General features: G+C 35.5%; 1 protein-coding gene across 3 annotated transcripts in view; it reads left to right on the top strand.

Moving 5' to 3' along the window:
* Nucleotides 1–249: 249 nt before the first annotated feature.
* The window catches only part of SNCA (synuclein alpha), a 143,610-nt gene continuing 122,084 nt past the window's right edge, over nt 250–21,775 (top strand). Inside the window, exons 1-3 of one of the 3 annotated variants that reach the window (XM_041757920.1) lie at nt 250–379; nt 1,897–2,042; nt 14,827–14,868. In XM_041757920.1, the coding sequence (XP_041613854.1) occupies nt 1,922–2,042; nt 14,827–14,868 (163 nt within the window). In that variant the 5' untranslated portion in view covers nt 250–379; nt 1,897–1,921. The other 2 variants (XM_041757922.1, XM_041757921.1) reach the window with 2 other exon arrangements.

Here is a 21,775-nt window from a genome sequence, read left to right as displayed (position 1 = left end):
ACGGCCAAGGGGGGGGATGGGAACGAGGGAGAAACAGCAGCCTAAGCCTGTCGGCTCCAGATCGCCCCAAGAGCCCCCTGGGTCCCGAACTTGAGGGGAAGCGCGGGATACCTGGCCCCCGTGCCCATCCGCACCCGAGACTTGGAGGTGCAGCCCGCCCGCGCCCCCGCCCCCATCCGCACCCGAGGACGGGAGCCAAGTGCACGCGGCTGGGAGAGCAGCGAGCGCCGGGAGAGGGGCGGGGAGAGGCGCTGACAAATCAGCTGCGGGGGCGGTGAGCCGAGGAGAAGGAGGAGAAAGAGGAAGAGGAGGAAGACCACGACGACTTGCAGGGGACCCAAGAGGGGGGTGAGACCGAGCGCGGCAGCGTGGGGCTGAGGTGTGTGCTGGCTCTAGGGCGACCCGAGGACCGAGCCTGGCCCTTAGCATCCTGCGCGCGCTCTCCCGCCCTCCCTCCCGCCCTGTCTCTTTCTCTCCGATCCAGTCGTGCGGGGGACGGGGAGTGGCAATTCGACGACAGGTTCGTGGGTTTGCCTCCCACGCCCCCAGCCTCTCGTCACCGGGTTTTGCTGACAGCAGCCTCCTCGGGGACCATCCCTCTCCTGGTGCCGCCTCCTCCCTTCCTGTGCGCTTCTTATTCTCCCTCTTAATATTTAAATAATATTTGGGATTTTTTTTTTTTTTTTTTTTTTTTTTTTTTGTGAGGGGGTTGGTTGAGAGGAATTGTAGTTGTGAGGATCGGAGGGACCCAGGTAAGTACCTAAGGATCTCAAAACGGGCAGCTTTGGCGATCCTGGGGGAAACCCGGGAGGACCGGGTCGTGCACTTCTGGGGGGGGGGGGAGGTCGTTGCTGCAATGAGGACCCGCTGAGCCAAGTCTCTCGGAGGTGGGTGCTTATTCTTCAGGAGCTTGAGGAAAGTAAGTTGCCCTGGCTTTCCCCTGGCATCCCATATGCCGCTGTGCCCGGCTCCAAAGGCTGAGACGTTGCGCTGCTTCCCTGGGAAACGCTTTTCCCTTGGGGAGCGGGAGGATGCTCGATGGAGCGTGAGCGGCCAACTTTTATTTCTCTTGTACCTTAAATCCCCCAGTCCGCCCCCCACTCCCCCAGTTTCCTCGGTGGAGGAATCAAGCTGTGTTTGGCAGTAATTACCTGGAAGTGCAGGGAGGGCAAGTCAACAGGTGGTAAGGGGTTAACAGGTGCGGCGCCGGGCGGGGCGCGAACTCGCGCGCGCGGAGGACTCCCCCCTCGGGCGGCTGGCGCGGGTCGGGAGACGGCTCCCCGAGGCGCCCGGGCGCCCGCTCCCAGTGGGTCGCTGGGGGTGGGGGTGGGGGTGGGGGTGGCTGGCGGGGTGCACTGGGGCGGGCGCCAATAGGCTCCCTGTGGGCCTCAGGTTGAGCCCCACCCAGAGCGAGTAGTTCTCTTCCCTCCCCTCTTGGTTATCAACCACTTAGCCTTCTTGTGGGATTCATTTGAAGATTGTCCCTGACCCCATGCCTCCAGCTCCCTTTCTTTTCCTGTCATTTTTTTATACGAACTTCTGACTCACCTGCTCATCGTTTGGACTCTAGGAAGTTGAAAGAGGGGCCCATCTTTTCATGTAACTACACTTCGAAAATACAGTAAGGACAACTGAGATAATTCATCCCAATCCATGTTTAGGCAGCTAGATTTTTACTAGCCAAGATGGATGAGGGGTGCTAAATTTTTAATGCAGAAGCTAAAAAAAAAAAAAAAGTGTTGCCCATCCCCCCAGGGGTTGAATAAGAGTATAAATAAAAAGAGTCTCACACTTTTGGGTTGTACTGACCTTTCAGTGGTTTTTATCTTGGGTGATTCTAATTTTATTTTATTCCACCCAAAAGTTCTCATTGAAATTGTATTTTATGTTCTCTAGTGTGGTGTAAACGAATCCATTAGCCATGGATGTATTCATGAAAGGACTTTCAAAGGCCAAGGAGGGAGTCGTGGCTGCTGCTGAAAAAACCAAACAGGGTGTGGCAGAAGCAGCAGGAAAGACAAAAGAGGGTGTCCTCTATGTAGGTAGGTAAGCCCCATATGTCATCTTGATATTTGTTTATGACTGGTGGATTAGGATGATTAATGCTCTAAATGCTGGTATTTCTTGCTTGATTCATTTTTGCATCATCACTTGTCAAAAAGAGAAACCGAGTCAGAGGACTGTAGGTAGGTTAATGTGAGCATTTGAGCTAATAATAAAAAGTGAGGATAACTTTTTGTGTTTTCAGAATATTTAATTTTTCAGTAATACTTAGGACTTTTTAAATGAATAGTTCTGTGCATAAGAGACTATAATTAGGAAAAAGTTTTAAAAACTCAGTCTCAAAAGGTAATTAAGAAATTTTTTGAAAAAAAAAAAAAAGATGGGATGCCTGGGTGGTTCAGCTGTTAATGTTAAGCACCTGCCTTTGGCCCAGGGCGTGATCCTGGAGACCCAGGATTGAGTCCCACATCAGGCTCCCTGTATGGAGCCTGCTTCTCTCTCTGCCTCTGTCTATGTCTCTGCCTCTCTCTGTGTCTCTCATTAATAAAAAAATAAATTCTTTAAAAAATTTTTTTGAGAAAAAAGAATATTTTTGAGAATCAAAATCACTCATAGGCCTCTGTTTTTTAATCCATCATGACTAATATCAGTAAATTTTAGTGTATTCATGTTTTAAACTAAGACTTTTTGATATGGCCTTAGGATATGTAAAAAGTGGCCTACTGTGGCCCTAAAAAGGAAAGTACAGAACAGTCTTTGGTAGAGTTCATCCTTGTGAGCGTTTGGTGAACTGAAGACTAATTGATCAAAAAAGCGCTTGAAGGTTGCTGCTAATATCTCAGAGACATTTATATGTATAATTCACTTGTTTTTTTTTAAAGATTTTATTTATTTATTTATTCATGAGAGACACGGAGAAGGAGATTTTATTTATTTATTTATTCATGAGAGACACGGAGAAGGAGAGGCAGAGGGAGAAGCAAGCTCCATGCAGGAAGCCCAGTGTGGGACTCGATCCCAGGTCTCCAGGATTAGGCCCTGGGCAGAAGGCAGGTGCTAAACCGCTGGCACTAAACCACTGAGGCACCTTGGCTGCCCTATAATTCACTTATTAAATAACATACATACAAAGTAACTAGATTGATGCTTATCATTTCTTTTTGTTCCTAAGTTGACACTTTGTAATATTCACACAGATCCTGACTCTTTTTTCATGTCTTAAACTGTGTTAGGTTGGGTGTTATTTTTGCAAATCACTTCAGAGTCTTTGGGGGAAGGAATAGACACATACATACACAAACACTCATCCACAGGGACGTATGCACACACTTACTTTTGCCCATTCTGCCTCTCCTCTTTCTCTTTGGCTGCTCTGAGCTCTTGCACATTCTCTGGTAGCAGCTATAACAGCAGGATGTGCAGTAATGTGGAGGATAGACGTATTGGATGGTATAAGGTGCTATACTTATGTCTGTCGGTGAAATACCACTATGTTGTCTCTTCAACATGTATACATTGAAAAAGAGTTACACTTGGAATGATTTTTATGGACGCCTCTCCTCTCTTATTTTTTTCATTGCTAGTAGACTTTATTGGCTGAGTTTGATACAAATCTTCAGTTAAATTATTCATTCTCTTAAAATATATTTTCAGAAAATCCTTGAATTAAAGAATGTTACAAATGGAAAAAATGATGAGTTAGTTTCAAATGTTTTTGTAAAGTGTGAATTCTATCTTTTTAGATAGAATTTGGAATACTGAATCAGCGATGCGCAGATAATCAATATCTTTATACTTGTCCTCAGTTTTCTAAGTTGTGCAAGCATGTGCTTGCAACTGTTCTTTGATTTCAGTTACTTTATAATTTAATAACTTAAAAAAATTTTAGGATGCTAATATTTACTCCATTAGTTTGTAGTGAGTCCAGAAACTATTGAATATTAATACATTGCTGTTTTCTAGATAATGAATAGGTTTTATTATTTGGAAAACTTTTGGTTTTCATTGTCAATTATGAGTTTGGACAAATATAATGATTTTTTGAGATTAATTATGTTCTTATGTAAAATTGTAATTGTTTACATGTCACATGTATTTTTAAATAATCTTCAATATATATCATGGTATTTAACACAGTGCATTCTATAAATTATTTGTTGGTTGTGTTCTGAAGGATAGTTAAAATTTAAACTCAAACACAGGATTTAGGATGAAAACTGACCATGGGAAGACACAATATATAGATCAGGATTTGATAGACTTTTTCTGTAAAGTGCTAGGCAGTAAATATTTTAGGCTACAAGGTCTCTGTGTCAAATTAATCAACTCTACTGTTGTGGTAGGAAAGCAGCCATAGATAATAATGTGTTCCAATTAAATAACCTGTGTTCCAATAAAACCTTACTGAAACAGGTAATGGGTTGATTTGGCCCATAGCCAGCAGTTTGTGGACTCCGAGAAAAATAGAGAGAACATGGACTTGATGTCACTCACACAAACCTACATTCTAGTCCAGACTATATCATTTATTACCTTTAGAATACCATAAAAGTTACTTACCACCTATGAGCTTTACTTCCCTCATTTGTAAAAATATGATTTAGATAAATGCAACTATCTTGCAGAGTTTTTGTGAGGATGTCATAACACGTTCTTGCAAAACAGAACACATGAATAATAAAGCACACTTTAAGAAAACTAGACTTTATTTTTTGTAGCAGTTTAGGTTCACAGCAAAATTGAGAGGCAAATAACAGAAGTTTCTCATGTACCTCGTGCCCCCAAACATGCATGGCCTCCCCCATGATCTACATTTGTTACCCCCAGAATGGTTCATTTATTAAAATTAATGAACTTACACTGACACATCGCAATCACCTAAAACCCACAGTTTACTTTAAGGTTCACTCTTCATGGTATATATTCTTTGCATTTGGACAAATGTATAATGAAGTATCCATCATTATAGTCTCATATAGTTATTTTTAGTGTCCTAAAATTAGGCATCACTTATTCATTTCCCTCCACCAACCCCTGGCAACCACTGATCATTTTTTCTGTCTCCATTATTTTACCATTTCCAGAATGTCATATACCTAGAATCACAAAGTATGTAGAGTTTTAAGGTTGGGTTCTTTCACCTAAAAATATCCACTTCAGGCTCTTTCGGGTCTTTTCATGGTTTGATAGCTCTTTTTTTTTTTTTAGCACTAAATACTAATTCCATTGTTTGGATGTATCACAGTCATCTATTCACCTCCTGAGAGACATCTTGGTTTCTTCCAAGTTTTAGTAATTGTGAATAAAACTGCTATAAACATCCACATGCAGGTTTTTGAATGGACATAAGCTTTCAACTCCTTTGGGTAAATACCAAGGATCACTATTGTTAGATCATATCGTAAGGATATGTTTACTTTTATAAGGAACTGACAAACAGGGGATCCCTGGGTGGCTCAGCAGTTTAGCGCCTGCCTTCAGCCCAGGGCGTGATCCTGGAGTCCCGGGATCGAGTTCCACATCAGGCTCCCTGCATGGAGCCTGCTTATCCCTCTGCCTGTGTCTCTGCCTCTCTCTCTCTCTCTCTCTGTGTGTGTGTCTCTCATGAATAAATAAATAAAATCTTTTAAAAAAAATAAGGAACTGACAAACTATCTTCCAAAGTTGTTGGACCATTTTGTATCCCATCAATAAAGAATAACAGACCTTGTTGCTTCACATCCTTGTCAGCATTTGGTGTTTGAAAATTCTAGATTTTGATCATTCTAACAGGTAGGTGTGTTGTGGTATTTGATAGTTTTAATTTAACATTTCCCAGATGACATATGATGTGGAGCATCTTATTTGTTATCTATATATCTTCTTTGGTGAGCTATCTGGTAAGATCTTTGGCCTGTCTTTTACCTGGTTATTTGTTTTCTTATTGTTGAGAGTCCTCTGTATATTTTGGATAATAGTTCCTTTCCAGACATATATTCTGCAAATATTTTTCTTGTAGCCTTTCTCACTCTCAACACTTCCTTTCATGGAGCAGAAAGTTTTAATTTTAAAGAAGTCCAGCTTATTGATTCTTTATTTCATGGATTGTGCTTTTGGTGTTATATCTAAAAGTCATTGCCATACCAGGTCATGTAGGTTTTCTCCTGTGTTATTCTAGGAGTTTTAGAGTCTTGTATTTTACATTTAAGCCTATGATCCCTCTTGTGTTTGTGTGTGTGTGTGTGTGTGTGTGTGTGTGTGTGTGTGTGAAACGTTGTTATCTAAATTCTTCTCCTTCTCCTGTTTCTTGTTTTTTTTTCTTTCTTCTTGCATGTGGATATCCAGTTGTTCCAGCACCATTTGTCAAAAGATTGTCTTTGCTTTATTGTATTACTTTTGCTCCTTTGCCAAAAGTCAGTTGACTATATTTATGTGGTTCCATTTCTAGGTTCTTTATTCTGTTCCATTGTTTTATTGTCTATTCTCTTGCAATTATTTCACTGTCTTGATTACTATAGCTTGACAGTAAGTCTAAAAGGCAAGTACTGTCAGACTTATGATTTTATATTTCAATATTATCATGGCTATTTGGGGCCTTTTGCTTCTCCACATACACTTTAGAATCTGTTTGTTGATATCTACAAAATAACTTGTGAGATTTTGTTTAGGATTGCATTGAACTATATAGATCAAGTTAAAAGGAACTGAGATTTTGGCAGTATTGAATCTTCTCATCCATGAATACAAAATACCTTTAATTTAGTTTTCTGCTTTTGTTCTTCAGAGCTTTGTAGTTCTGTTAAATGTACACCTAAGTATTTTATTTTTTGATGAAAATATAAATTGTATTGTGATTTAAATTTTAAATTCCATTTGTTCATTGCTGGTATATATGAAAGTGATTGACTTGTGTTTATTAACCTTGTATCCTACAGTCTTACAATAATTAGGGTTTTTTTGGTCATTGTTGGTTCTTTAGGATTTTCTATATCAAGTCATCTGTGAATGAAGACCATTTTATTTCTTCTTTCCCAATCTGTATACCTCTTATTTCCCTTTATTATCTTATTGCATTGGCTAGGATTTCCAGTATGATGCTTGCCTTGTTCCTGGTCTTAATAGGAAAACTCCAGTTTCTTGCTATGAAATATTAATTTATCTATAGTTTTTTTGTAAATATTCTTTTTTGTGTGGAAATATTCTTAATCAAGTTGAGGAAGTTCCCCTCTATTCCTAGTTTACCAGACATTTTTACCACAAATAGATGCTGCATTTTGTTAAATGCTTTTTCTGCATCTATTGATATGATCATGTGATTTGTCTTTTTTATCCTGTGAATGTGATGGATTACCTTAATTAATGTTTGAAGAATGAGCCAACTTTACACACCTGGCATGAATTCCACTTGGTTGTGAAGTATAATTCTTTTTATACATTGTTGGATTTGATTTGTTATTATTTTGCTGAGGTTTTTATAGAACACACTTTTATATATAGGAGCAATGATTAATATTATCAAATAAGCGATTTGTTCAGTGTGGAGCACCACACGGGGCTTGATCTCATGACTCTGAGATCACCAGCTGAGCTTGAACCAAGAGTTGAATGCTCAGCTGACTGCACCACTCAGGCGCCCCCAGGAATTTATAAATTTAGAGTCAAATTAAGAAGCAAAAAAATTTAGTTTTCTTTATATAATGCCAACTATTATAACAGTAAAGGTGAGAAAATTATCTTCAAAATGTTCTCAGTGCTACTTTGCTCAGTAAGCGGCAATAGTCAAGAGTATGGATTAATATCAAGCTCTCAAATCACAATATGGTTCACCTGCATCAAGTTGACAAAGTCAGCATAACATGCAAAGCAGCAATATAGTTGACGATGACTATAGTATAGTCTTACTGTGAGTTCTTGCAACTCCTAGGCATTTGTTTAGACCTTCTCCACTCTGTACCTTGTCATGAAAGAAAGTCATGAGAGAAAAGATGAGAGTTGTGGCCACCTTGGCTCATGGAAGCTGTTAGCTCTGGTCTCTCTTCAGTTTACTAATCACATAGCCACTTGATATCTACTTTGTAGGTATATGTTTTCAATTATAGATTATTCATCAATTACATGTTAATTACTAATTATAAATACTAATAAACAACTGATGGCAAATAGCAGGTGATTAGTTTGATATGAAGCAACTTCATTAAGGCCTTCATTTATCTTTGAATCAGGATACATTCTATGATTTAGCCCAATGTCCAATTCTGAGGTATTATTCAGAGGAAAGACCACAAACCAACTGTTAAACATTTCTTTCAAATAGTCATTTTTAAAAATATGGGATACAAGAAGTGGTAGATGAATAGTAATAAGTAGTATTCTCTTAAATACAAGCTGTTCTCACCTTGCATAGTTCCAGTAGAGAAGAATTTCAGTTTACAACAGTTAGTTGAATACCAGTCTTTCATATCCCAGTTCAAATTCCTGTTCATACAACTTTTGCTCCTAGCTCTTCAGCCCACAGATTGCTATATAAATAACAGAAACTCATTATAATCCTTGATCAAATTACATCACTTTTTTCAGTTTGTCACTGATTGATCATTTCACATCCACTACTCAGCTTGCACAGGCAGCAAGGCCTTTGGTTGTGTTGCTTCCTTGTAGCCCAGTGATAAACTCGGGTAATATTTTAAAAAATTGCATAACTGAACAAGAAAATTGGCCAAAAAAGATGAAAGTACCTCAAAGAAATGAAATGAAAATGCTGGAAGTAAAATTTGAATCAAAAAGTATTTTATTTATACAACAAATAGCTGATCTGGGGAATGGTAACACTACTACTGTTCAGGTGACTGTAGATTTGTAGCCAGAGGAACTTATTCAAGCTGAAGTAAAGTGAAAAAAGTTGTGATGAATAAATTGAAGATGTTTCAGAGGAAGTGCTGCTGCAAAAGTACCTCACATGAAAGGAACTATCAGAGGTAGAGCATGAGGTGAAACAATGCAAAGGGTAACATTTTGGAAATTGATCCAAACTTACAAAAGATTATACAGATCTCTAGGGCTTAGGAAAGATGCTCATGCCATATAATGAAGTTATACAATGACAAGAAGACCACACTAATCTTGATAAGTTTTTTTCAAATAAATAAAACACAATAATTCTCAATAATTATTTTTTCAAATAAATAAAACACAATAATTCACAATAATTCTCAATCTTAAATTGATATACTAAGTAGATATTAATTTTACTAGTTTTTCATTTACCTATCAATTTAAAATAAGTAAAAGAATTTTTAACGTTTCTACAAAAAAGTTGAAAGGTCATGGGATAATTGTAATTTTTACTACCAATTAATTGTTATTTACTTCATTGGTATTTAAGAACACTTTTTATAGACTGACTTCAGCCTGTGCATGGTCACTTTACAATCCCATAATACTATGCAAACTGAACATCAATTGCAAAGTATGCACATATACAAACATGAGCACATTGACACATTGTACTGGATATATAAACTGTTATCCTGTATCCTTTTATGTATTTAACAAGCACACAACTTAATTTATATGAATTTATAATTAATTATTTGTTCTATTTTAAACTGCAAATCCCTTTACAAATATTATATGTGAAGAATGATTATTTCTTACTATTTGATATGTACTAATCACTGTTTTAAAATCTTTATGTGTATTATTTCCTTGATTTTCATGTTGACTGAATGATGTATATTTGGTTATTATGTGGTGAAGTAAAGATTTAAATCCAGGAAATCTAAATTCAAAATCTATATTTTAAAAATTTAACTTTAGTTTTTAATATTGAAATATATTTAACACACAATATTATATTAGCCTCAGTTGTAATAGTGATTTGACAATTCTATACAATATCCAGTGCTCACCACAGTAAGCGTAAGTAGCCATCTGTTACCATATAATGTTATTACAGGGGAATCTCTGTGAGTTAAGTGTCTGCCATTAGCTCAGGTCATGACCCCATGGTTCTGGGATTGAGCTCCATGTCAAGCTCCATGGTGTGTGTGTATGTGGGTGGGGGTGGGGAGGACGGAGGTCCCTACACAGTGGGGAGCCTACTTCTTCCTCTCCCTTTGCCTCTCCCCTGCTTTTGTATATGCTCTCTCTCTCACTTTCTCTTTTGAATAAATAAAATCTTTAAAAATATATTAATGTTATTACAGTATTATTGAGTATATTCCCTATGTTGTAATTTGCATCTCTGTGACTTATTTATTTTATAATTGAAAGGTTGTACTTAATCCTCTTCACCTGTTTCACCCATCCCCTACCCACCTCCAATCTGGCAACCACCATTCTCTGTTTTTATATTTCTAGGCTTTTTTTCAGTTTTTGTTTGTTTTATTTTTTTACATTCCACATATATATGAAATTGTGTGGTACTTACCTTTTTCTATCTAACTTACTTCACTTAACATAATACCTTCTATTGTCCATTCATGTCGCAAATGACAAGATCTCAATCTTTTATATGGCCGAGTACTATTCCATTGTGTATGTGTGTGTGTATGTTTTATCCAATCATCTATCAATGAACATTTATGTCATTTATGTTGTTTTCATAAATGACTATAAGGTGCAGTAAGCATAAGGATGCATATGTCTTTTTGAATTAGCTGTTTTCATTTTATTCAGGTAAATATTCAATAGTAGAATTACTGGATCATATGGTATTTCTATTTTTAATTTTTTGAAGAACTTCCATAGTATTTTTCAAAGTGGTTACACCATTTTACATTCCCACCAACAGTGCATGAAGGTTTCCTTTTCTCCACATCCTTGCCAACTCTTCATTCTTTCTTTTTGATATTCGCCAGTCTGACTGGTGTGAAGTTATATTTCATTGTGGTTTTGATTTGCACTTGTGTGATGATTAGTAATATTAAGCATCTTTTCATGTTTCTGTTGGCTATATATCTTCTTTGGAAAAAAATGACTATTCAGGTTCTCTACCCACTTTAAATTGGATTATTTGTTGTTTTTTGGTGTTGAATTGTATGAGTTCTTTTTATGTTTTGGATATTAACCTCTTATCAAATATATCATTTGCAAATATTCTTTCCCATTCATTAAGGTTGCCTTTTCGTTTTGTTGATGGGTTCCTTTGCTGTGAAAAAGCTTTTTATTTTGGTGTAGTTCTGATAGTTTATTTTTGCTTTTATTTCCCTTTCCTGAGGAGGTATATACATATATATGTTGCTAAGGTCAATGTCCAAGAGATTACTGCTTATATTTTCTTTTAGGAGCTTTATGGCTTCAGGTCTGACACTTAGGTTTTTAATCCAGTTTGAGTTAATTTTTGCATATGCTGTAAGAAAGTCATTCAGTTTCACTCTTTTGCATGTAGCTGTCTAGTTTTCTCATCACTACTTATTTTTTAAAGATTTTATTTATTTATTCATGATGGACACAGACAGAGAGAGGCAGAGACACAGGCAGAGGGAGAATCAGGCTCCATGCAGGGAGCCTGACACGGGACTCGATCCCAGGACTCCAGGATCGCACCCTGGGCCAAAGGCAGGTGCTAAACCGCTGAACCACCCAGGGATCCCACTCATCACTACTTATTGAAGAGACTGTTTTCCTCATTGTATATTCTTGCCTCCTTCATTGTAGGTTAATTAACCATGTAAGTGTGGGTTTGTTTCTGGACAAAACCCATATTCTTAACTACATTGCTATAGTTTATGTTTTATTTTTATCAGAGGTCCTTAGATATATTAGGTGTTTCATTAGATATATTAAGATATATTCAAATCGAAACTTCTTAACTATATTTAAATTGCTTTATTAAACATAGATACTTTTCTAGACTGTTTAGTTAAAATGTAAATTTAAATATGATGCATCCAAATTTCACTTAATGCCTTATTTATATATTTTCATAAAAATATTTAGTGAATGTTTTCAACATGGTCCTGTATATTCATTTCGGTCATCTCATTGATCATATTATTGAAATCATAGATATGTGCTTCTAAAATTTGGAAATTGAAACTCTGTTAGACCAATGTTTTATAAATTTGATCCATGAATTATTAGAATTAGATCATGAGGGTTGTTAAAAAATGCAAATATCAGTACCTGATATATTCTGAATATTTGATGCCCTGACACAAGATTCAGCATTTCAACCAGCGCTCCCACCTGACTGATTCTGCTGCACTCTCCAGTTTAAAGGCCTGGTTCTTAGAGAATATTTAATCAATTGTATGTAGTCATCTTATTGATAGGGAATCTGAGATTCCCTTATGCTTTTTTTTTCTGTGTTTTAAAGTGTTTACTGTTAATTTTAACATACCTAGGAAGACCTTTCGAAATAGTGCTCTTTTAAAGTAAGGGTTAATACCTAGCTTAATCTCCAGATATGGATTTAAGTCATTTCTCAGGTTTATGCCCTCATCTCCTTATATTCTCCTATGTCTGATAGAAATATATTATTTGATTTACAGGGTAGTTTTCAAATAAATCTCCAATCCAGTGTTATTTTCTCCCCCAAAATTTTATTAAAAAACTGATGTAGGGCAGCCCAGGTGGCTCAGTGGTTTAGTGCTGCCTTCAGCCCAGGGTGTGATCCTAGAGACTGGGGATCGAGTCCCACGTTGGGGTCCCTGCATGGAGCCTGCTTCTCCTTCTTCCTGTGTCTCTGGCTCTCTCTCTCTCTCTTTCTCTCTCTCTCTCTCTCTCTCTCTCTGTCTTGAATAAATAAAATCTTAAAAAAAAAAAAACTGGTGTAAAGGCACCTGGGTGGCTCAGTTGATTAAGCATATGACTCTTGATTTTAGCTCAGGTCATGATCTTAGGGTCATGATCTCAGGGTCATGTCATGTAGAGAGCCCACTTTGGGCTCTGCTCTGGGCATGGAGTTTGCTTAAGATTCTCTCTTTCCCTCTCCCTCTACCCCTCTCCCCAGATGTGTCTCTCTCCCTCTCAAAAAACAAAAACAAAAACAAAAAAACTGGTGTGACTTACACTGAAAAGTCCAACATTAGAGAGCTCATGAATAAAATAAACTTAGTTTTAATAAATAAATATTAATGAACTGTTTGTATAAAAGCTGTATTCCTCCTAAAGGTTTGCTTGGCTCAGTGGAAAGAATATAGGTTTAGGGTCATATAGCCCTTAATATCAAAGTATTTAGAGCCAGTTATTCCCTGTATGACTTTAGGCAAATCATTTAACTTTGATTTGCAATTTCTTCATATATAAAGTGGGCATAATTCACCTGCATTAAATAGATTGTAACCAAGAAATAAATGAGGTTAAAATGCCTTTTACGTAATACTTGTTCAATGAATCTTAATTTCTTCTTTTCCTTCTCTTCTGCTTCAGTTTCATGGGTTGACTAATCTCTCTGTTGTCCTGTACTTTAGTATACCTTTTATAGTTCTGAACCCAAGATCATCTTCCCACCCAGCCCCAGTGTTATCTCACCTTTTTTTTTTCCTCTGTAAGTTGATATGTGAATAGGGACACAGGGGACAAAAAATCATCATTGTAAGGTGCAGCCACTGAAAAACAGTATGGAGGTCCCTCAAAAAAAGTTAAAAATAGATCTATCCTATGATCCAGTAATTGCACCACTGAGTATTTACCCAAAGAATACAAAAACACTAAACCAGAGGGATACATGCACCCCAATGTTTATAGCAGTATTATCTATAATAGCCAAGATATGGAGGCTGCCCCAGGGTCCATTGATAGATGAATGGATAAAAAAGATGTGGTATATGTATTTAATGGAATATTGTTCAGCCATAAAAAAGAACGAAATCTTGCCATTAGCAATGACATGGATGGAGCTAGAGAGTACAATGCTAAATGAAATATGTCAATAATGGAAAGATAAATATCATGATTTTACCCCATATATGGAATCTAAGAAATGGAACAAATGAGCAAAAAGAGAGAAAGAGGGAGAGAGAGAGAGAAATCAAGGAAAAGACTCCTTTTTCCTCAAAGATTTTATTTATTTATTCATGAGAGAGACCATGAGAGAGAGGCAGAGACATAGGCAGAGAGAGAAGCAGGCTCCATGCAGGAAGCCCGATGTGGTACCCAGAGATCATGCCTTGAGCCAGAGGCAGATCTTAACCGCTGAGCCACCGGGGTGTCCCAAGGAATAGACTCTTACTATAGAGAATAAACTGATGGTTCAGAAGGGAGGATTCAGGGGGATGGTTGAAATAGATGATGGGAATTATGGAGGGCACTTGTCCTGATGAGCACTGGCAACATATGGAAATGCTGAAATACTACATTACACACCTGGAACTACTATCATCCTGTTAACTAATGAATTAAAGGCTTAAAAAAATAAGACATCATTGTGGGTTAAAAATTTAATTGGAGAGAACCTCCTGGTAGTTTTGCTTTCTTCTATTTGTTGTATGATTACTGGAATTCCTTGTTTTAGATTTTTCCTCCCCCAAGGCTATTTTTCTATAAGAGCTTCTAAAGATTGAGACCTTTATTTTTTTATTTTTATTTTTTATTAAAGATTTTATTTATTTATTCATGAGAGGCACACAGAGAGAAAGAGAGAGAGAGAGAGAGAGAGAGAGGCAGAGACACAGGCAGAGGGAGAAGCAGGCTCCATGCAGGGAGCCTGATGTGGGACTTGATCCTGGGACTCCAGGATCACACCCCAGGCTGAAGGTGGCGCTAAACTGCTGAGCCACCGGGGCTGCCCTCTTTTTATTTTTTAATTTTTTTAATTTATTAGTTGTATTTAAAACAAACTAATCAGCAATATAAGGCCAGTTGGAGACTTACGTTTATGTTTTGAATTTGTCTTTATAGGCTCCAAAACCAAGGAAGGAGTGGTTCATGGTGTGACAACAGGTAAGCTCCATGGGACTTATATCCAAGAATGATATTAAAAATATCTAGTAAACATTAATTATTCAGAGTGTAATTGTAAGTAGTCACTGTGTTTGTAGAGAAGCATTACAAGGGACTACCAACTTTGTTTAATTTTAATTCTTTATTAAATATGTTTAGATAAGTAAATAGTTATTACTGATAAATAAAACAATATATTCCGCTGTCAAGAATGATTGCTCTGAATTGACCAGATATGTTTAATTTATGGTAGTATCATATATACTCTGAAATATTATGTTTTGGCAAACTGCTATGATAAATTACATATAAGTATTGCCAGTTTTCTAAGGATTAATGTCAAATTTCCTGTAGAGTATAATAAAACATTTTGACATTAAACTATACTCAGTATAACGCTTCCTTGATGATTCAGAAAACATTTTGGGAAACACCCTTGAAGTAATCAATGAAGTATTTATTGTATTTATCTCTATTTGGCATAACTTTACCAAGAATTTGAATAGGTGTATAATATTAAAATAAATTAATATCAAAAATGATGAAAATTATGGTGGTGATGATGATGAGGAGAATTATAGAGACAGATAGAAAAATGAAAGTAGAACCGAAATTTCATAATCTTAAGAGCCCACAGACTTGCCATGATTCAGTTTCATCTTGTATGTATTCCAAACTGCCTGACAGATGTGGTAAAACAGGATATATAATCAGAAATATAATTCACATGATCAGAAAGCAGTAAACGTAATAGTGTCTCAGAAAATTACCATGTTCCTATTACTGAATTATAAAATGGAAATGGGGAAAATCAAATAAGAGTATTAATACAGTATTGTGGTTGATACCATGACACTGGAGCCAGACTTCCTTGGTTCAAATTTCTGCTTACCACTTATGAGCTTTGTGATTTTCTGTAAGATTCATAATCTTTTTGTGATTTAGTTTCTTTATCTGTAAAAGAATAAAGAAATTTAATGTACACAAATACCTAGAGTAATGAAATCAAGTGGTGTGAATTATGTAGGTGTTATTTATCATCACTTTATAGGTGTTTCTATTTGAATAACATTTTTACAGCTAGTGGAGAAAGATATTTCATATGACTATTTTATATATGCTTTTGATAATAAATGAGGGCACAAAATTAAAATAGAACCTTTTGAAAGGTTCTGTTAGAAGCTACATTAATGTATGCTGCTTGCTTTTGCTCTGTTGCAATCCAATCAATATGTAATGCCCAGAACTAGGCAAGTAAATGAACTGTGTTGACTTCTTGGGACCATCTATAAATATGATTTATTAAGCATGATTTTAATAAGACCTGGGTAGCAGACAGTTGGAGACTGTAGTATCTGAACAGCCTAGCTAGATTAAAAGTGTTCCATTTGATAGCTGAAGAATCCATGTGGTTTACAAAGTAGATAAGCATGTGGCCAGATTTAGAGTCTGTGGTAAAAAGTAAAGAATATAACTAATAATATCATCAAATGGAGGCTATGGACATGAGCTGCAAGGGTAACCAACAAAGCTGGAATTTTCATCTTCTCCAGAATGACACAAAGTGAATATGAGTTTGTGTGTGTGTGTGTGTGTGTGTGTGTCTGTGCACATGTGTATGCACACTATTGAAGTTTGTACAATAAGGCAGCAGTTTGTTTTCTGAAAAACAGTAAGTAGACTGCTACTTTATGTTTCCCTGGTTTTATAATATTGAGGAACTTTGCATATCATGACTTCTTTAGCATATTGAAGAATCTGAGATATTCCATAGTAAAGAAATTTTCATAATTTAGTTTAATCCAGGGCCTTTCAAATTTATTTGACCTTATATCAATAGTTACTAGGATTGAATGAGCCAGTGTTCCAGAGAACACTATGGAAAATGCTACTAAGCAACAAGGCCATGATGATTTTGATGTGGGTCATATTTATAGCCATTGTAAAGCCCTCAACTACTCTGACAATAGAAAAATATTGAAAATGTCCTAAGTAGTCTGACTATGAGAAATGCAGTGGGATAAATCTGCGATTAATACCATCCTTTTCCCATATCAGGTAATGAGTAGGATTATTTAATATAAAATTCCAAAGTCTAAGTATAAGGTAAATGAATTTAAGATAATTACCTCAATGGTTAGGGAGAAGAGAGGAATTGGTTACCATACCTGGTCTAAAATGTTTCTTAGGGCTGCATAACATAAGTGCTAAATAAATGTTATTATTGTAAATACTCTTAAAGCAGGGAAGTGAGAAACTATTATATAGTATACAACATCATCAGCTAATGTTAAAAGAAAAATTTCCTCAAGATTCATCCCATTTCTTATTTTTGCATAAATAATAGACTTCAGTAAACTTAGTTAGGCCAAGAGTTTTCTACCTAAAAAATTCCAAGAAAAATAAATTCTCCCAGTTAGATAATCTCATGATAAAATCTAAAAAACTCTACCTTACACCCTAGCTATTTGATCTCAGTTCAATATTGTTGCAGTTGTCAATTTAATGCATTATGTTATGGAAAAATATGAGAATGTATTTATTTGGATGTACTGAATGACATGTCTTTGAAGACACTTTAAAAAATAGATGTTGATAAAATCTTAATTTTTTTTCCTCCTGAAAGTATGGTATAAAGAAATTCCAATTATTGGAGATTTTCTGAAAGTTTTGATTCTTATAAACAGAAATTTGTTACATGATAATGAACACAACTAATTTCAACATATTATAATTTAAATTTCCATATCAAAATGTTTTATAATATAAATTTATTTTCCTCAGATATATAATTTGTACAACTCAAAGCTAGATCTTCTTAACTTTATGATTGTGCTTAATATGAAAGGTTAGAGTTACTGTAACTATTTGAAAAGTTGGTGCCTCATTTTCTTTCTGAGATTTCATTTTTGAGTTAGTCAAATTAAATCTAATTATTGAAGATAATGAATAAATTACAGAGTACACAAAATTTCTTTTTAATGCATTCATAATCATTTATTGAGTATTTGCTGTGAAATACTATAAAGAAAAATAACAGGATCTCTGATTTTAATGGACTTCAAGTAGACTGGTGGTGGTGGAGAGGCCCATTGGAAAATGAATAATTCTGGCACAATGCAAAGAGTTCAATAGCAGAGATATATCTAAAATTTTCTGAGATCACAGAAGAATGAACAGGACACTTGTTGGGAGGAAGGTTTTTAATATGGAATTTGACAGTTGAGGTGGGTTATAATAACAGCTTGAATTTGCTAGGCAAACAGATAGGGAGGTATCTGAGAAGGATTGAAGCTTCTGGCCAGATGGAGCTAGATGAATGAAACTGGGAAAGACTGGCACATTTAGGGTAAAACATAAAATATTATGCTATCAATTAGTTGGAAGGAAAGTATCGCCTTTGATCCTAGGTATGAGGTCTTTTTCCTTAAAAATGAATATCATTTATTAGAAACAGTGTAAAAGGGCTTAACAGTGGGGAATAGGGGCTCAAGGTAACTGGATAATCCACTAGATAAATCAAGTCCTACAGATATATTTTAAATCATATCTATTATCGCTACATGTACACTCTGTCATTTTGTAAGGTAACTAATTTGCTTGCTTTTACAATGATAAAATCTGATGAAGTTATATTAGAGGAAAAAGTGCATTTTACTGTGAAGTTTACGTGCATTACAAATAAATTAATGTGTATAAATATACAAAGAATGGTCTAGATATATAGAAATAACTTTTTGTGGCTTGTAGAAAGTCATGAGTCTGTAAAAAGATCAAAATTTATTCTTGTCTTTGAGATCATCTAACAAGAAAATGTTCATTTTTCAAGCAAAATTTTCTATTCATGTTCTTGGAAAAGAAAAAAAAATGACAAGTTAAAGCCCATAATTCACTATTTTTAAAGGATCAACATTCTGGAAATGTTTAAAAACATGAAATAACTTCTCACTGGCATTTAAATTGAACTTTGCATTGGGAATAACCATAACTTGTTAGGAGACATCAACCATATCCCCAGAAGTGGCAAAAGGCAAATATCAAGCAATACCTTCTGGTGACTTCCTGATTTTAGAATCTAGGGTCACTTCAGCTTCCCTACATTGCCCAGAATTGAAGAGTAAGCATCTGTTCTTACAGACTACCTTACTTCCATAACCTGCTCTTTGAAACTCGGTTGTCTTGTCCGCATTACTCAGTCATTGGCCTTCTCCAATGGGTGACAGGCAATCTATTGAATTATCATATGACTAGCATATAACATTTGTCAATTTAACAGCTGACAGTGCAGCTCATCTAGTTAGTTCCTCAGGCTGGGCTTTATCTGCAGAGGATGTATGCAAGCATAAAGCATAACAACAACAACAAAAAAGATGTCTCGATTTGCTTAGGAGGGAGCCTGAAGAAAAATATCATTCCAAATCCCCAAATCCTGAAATCTGGAAAAAAGGCAGAAAAGGAGTTTGTGAGACAAAAAGAAAAGAGGATAATATTATGTAGATGGACATAAGAGATGCATGATGCAGGCTTTTTGAGTATGAATGTTATAAGGTTTAGATGAATAGAAGCTGTTTTATTTCTCTATTGACTTTGAGATTAAGAGCAGAAGCTCATCTGTTTTTTCATAGAACTCTTCATTTAATTGAAACAAACCTTTTTTTCATTGGAGTTTCCTTTATTTGGCAATTGCATGGAGGTAATTATAGAAAGATTAATTCAGTAATTATATCATATGGTCTTGGAGAATTTTTGATATGAGATTAAATCTTCTTCCAAATGTAATCCCAGACTATTTACACTGTCTTCTCTAAATTTTTAACTTATTTTTAAAAATCTACTGAATCACCATATTGTATATTGCTTTATGAAAAAAACTGTATATTGTTTTATGAAAAAATTGTTTTATGAATATTAAGTATGATCATTTTCCTACTTAATGTCTAGCTCTTTTTTTTTTTTACCATTTATATTGTTCAAAAATCAATCTTTTTATTAAAAACCCTGTCTCAACCACTTGAAATTTGATAAAAGGATTAAAATTTCTTTATAACCATCCCTTACTCTATTGTTCATTTTTTTTGGCTTTTTAAGTTCTTTAATTTTAATTCCAGTTAGTAAGCATAGAGTGTTATATTAGTTTCAGGTATACAATATAATGATTCAATAATTCTGTGCATCACCTGGTGCTCATCACAAGTGCACTTTTTGACCCCTATCACATTGAACCCTTCCCTCCCAATAACCACCAGTTTGTTCTCTATAATTGAGAGTCTGTTTCTTCATTTGTCTTTCTCTCTCTTTTCTTTTCCTTTGTTCATTTGTTTTGTTTCTTAAATTGCACATGTGATAAATAAATAAATTCCACATATGGGTGAAATCATGTATTTGTCTTTCTCTGACTGTCTTATTTCACTTAGCATTATATTCTCTAGCTCAATCCATGTTGTTGCAAATGGCAACATTGTTATGGCTGAATAATATTCCATTATATTTATATGTCTATATATCTATGTATCTATATCTATATCTATCTATAGATATCTATATAGATAGATATAAATCTATCTTATAATATAAATATAATGGAATAATATTCCATTATATTTATATGTCTATATATCTATGTATCTATATCTATATCTATCTATAGATATCTATCTAGATATCTATCTATAGATATCTATCTATATAGATATCTATATATAGAGAGAAATTGATTAAAATCTATAGATAGATTGATAGATATATCGATTTATATAGATAAAAATTACATCTTCTTTATCCATTCATCAATAAATGGACACTTGGACTGCTTGCATATCTTAATTATTGTAAATAATGCTGCAATGAACATAGGGGTGCATATATCCCTTTGAATCAGTATTTTCTTATTCTTTGGGTAAATACCCAGTAGTGGATCTTAGGGTAGTACTATATTTAATTTTTTGAGGAACTTTCATACTGTTTTCCACAGTGGCTGTACAAGTTTGCAATCTTACCAACAGTGCAGGAGAGTTCTTTTTTCTCTACATCCTTGTCTTGTTATTTTGATTTTAGCCATTCTGAGATGTGTGAGGTAATACCTCCTTGCGGTTTTGATTTGCATTTCCCTGATAAGTGATGTTGAGCATCTTTTCATGTGTCTGTTGGCCATCTGGATGTCTTCTTTGGGAAAATGACTATTTATGTCTTGTGCCCATTTCTTAACTGGCTTGTTTTTTGGGTATTGAGCTTGATAAGTTCTTTATAGATTTTGGATACTAACCATTTATCAGTTAAGTCATTTGTAAACATCTTCTCCTATTTAGTAGTTGCCTTTAGTTTTGTTGAGTGTTTCCTTTGCCGTGCAGAAGCTTTCTATTTTGATGTAGTCCCAATAGTTTATTTTTCCTTTTGTTTCCCTTGCCTCAGGAGACATATCTAGAAAGATGCTGCTATGATCAGTGTCAGAGAAAATACTACCTTTGCTCTCTTCTAAGATTTTTATGGTTTCAGGTCTTGAGCATAGGTCCTTAATCCACTTTGGGTTTGTTTTTATGTATGGTGAAAGAAAGTGGTCTATTTTTTTTTTTTTGTATGTTGCTCTCCAGTTTTCACATTGCCATTTGTTTAAAGGACTTTTTTTCATTGCATATTTTTTCCTCGTATGTCAAAGATTAATTGACCATATAATTGTGGGTTTATTTCTTGGCTTTCTCTTCTGTTCCATTGATCTAAATGGCTCTTTTTGTGTCAATACCATACTGTTTTGATCACTTTAGCTTTGTAATATAACTTGAAGTCCAGAGTTGTGATACTTCCAGCGATGCTTTTTCTTTTCAAGGTTGCTTTAGCTATTTGGAGTCTCTTTCAAATTTTAGAATTGTTTGCTCTAGTTCTGTTAAAATTCCTGTTGGTATTTTGATAAGAA

The sequence above is a fragment of the Vulpes lagopus genome, chromosome 6 (genome assembly GCF_018345385.1).
Source record: "Vulpes lagopus strain Blue_001 chromosome 6, ASM1834538v1, whole genome shotgun sequence".
NCBI classification, from domain to species: Eukaryota; Metazoa; Chordata; class Mammalia; order Carnivora; family Canidae; genus Vulpes; species Vulpes lagopus.
The sequence above is the reverse complement of the archived record's forward strand: the minus strand, read 5'-3'. Positions and strand labels throughout refer to the sequence as shown.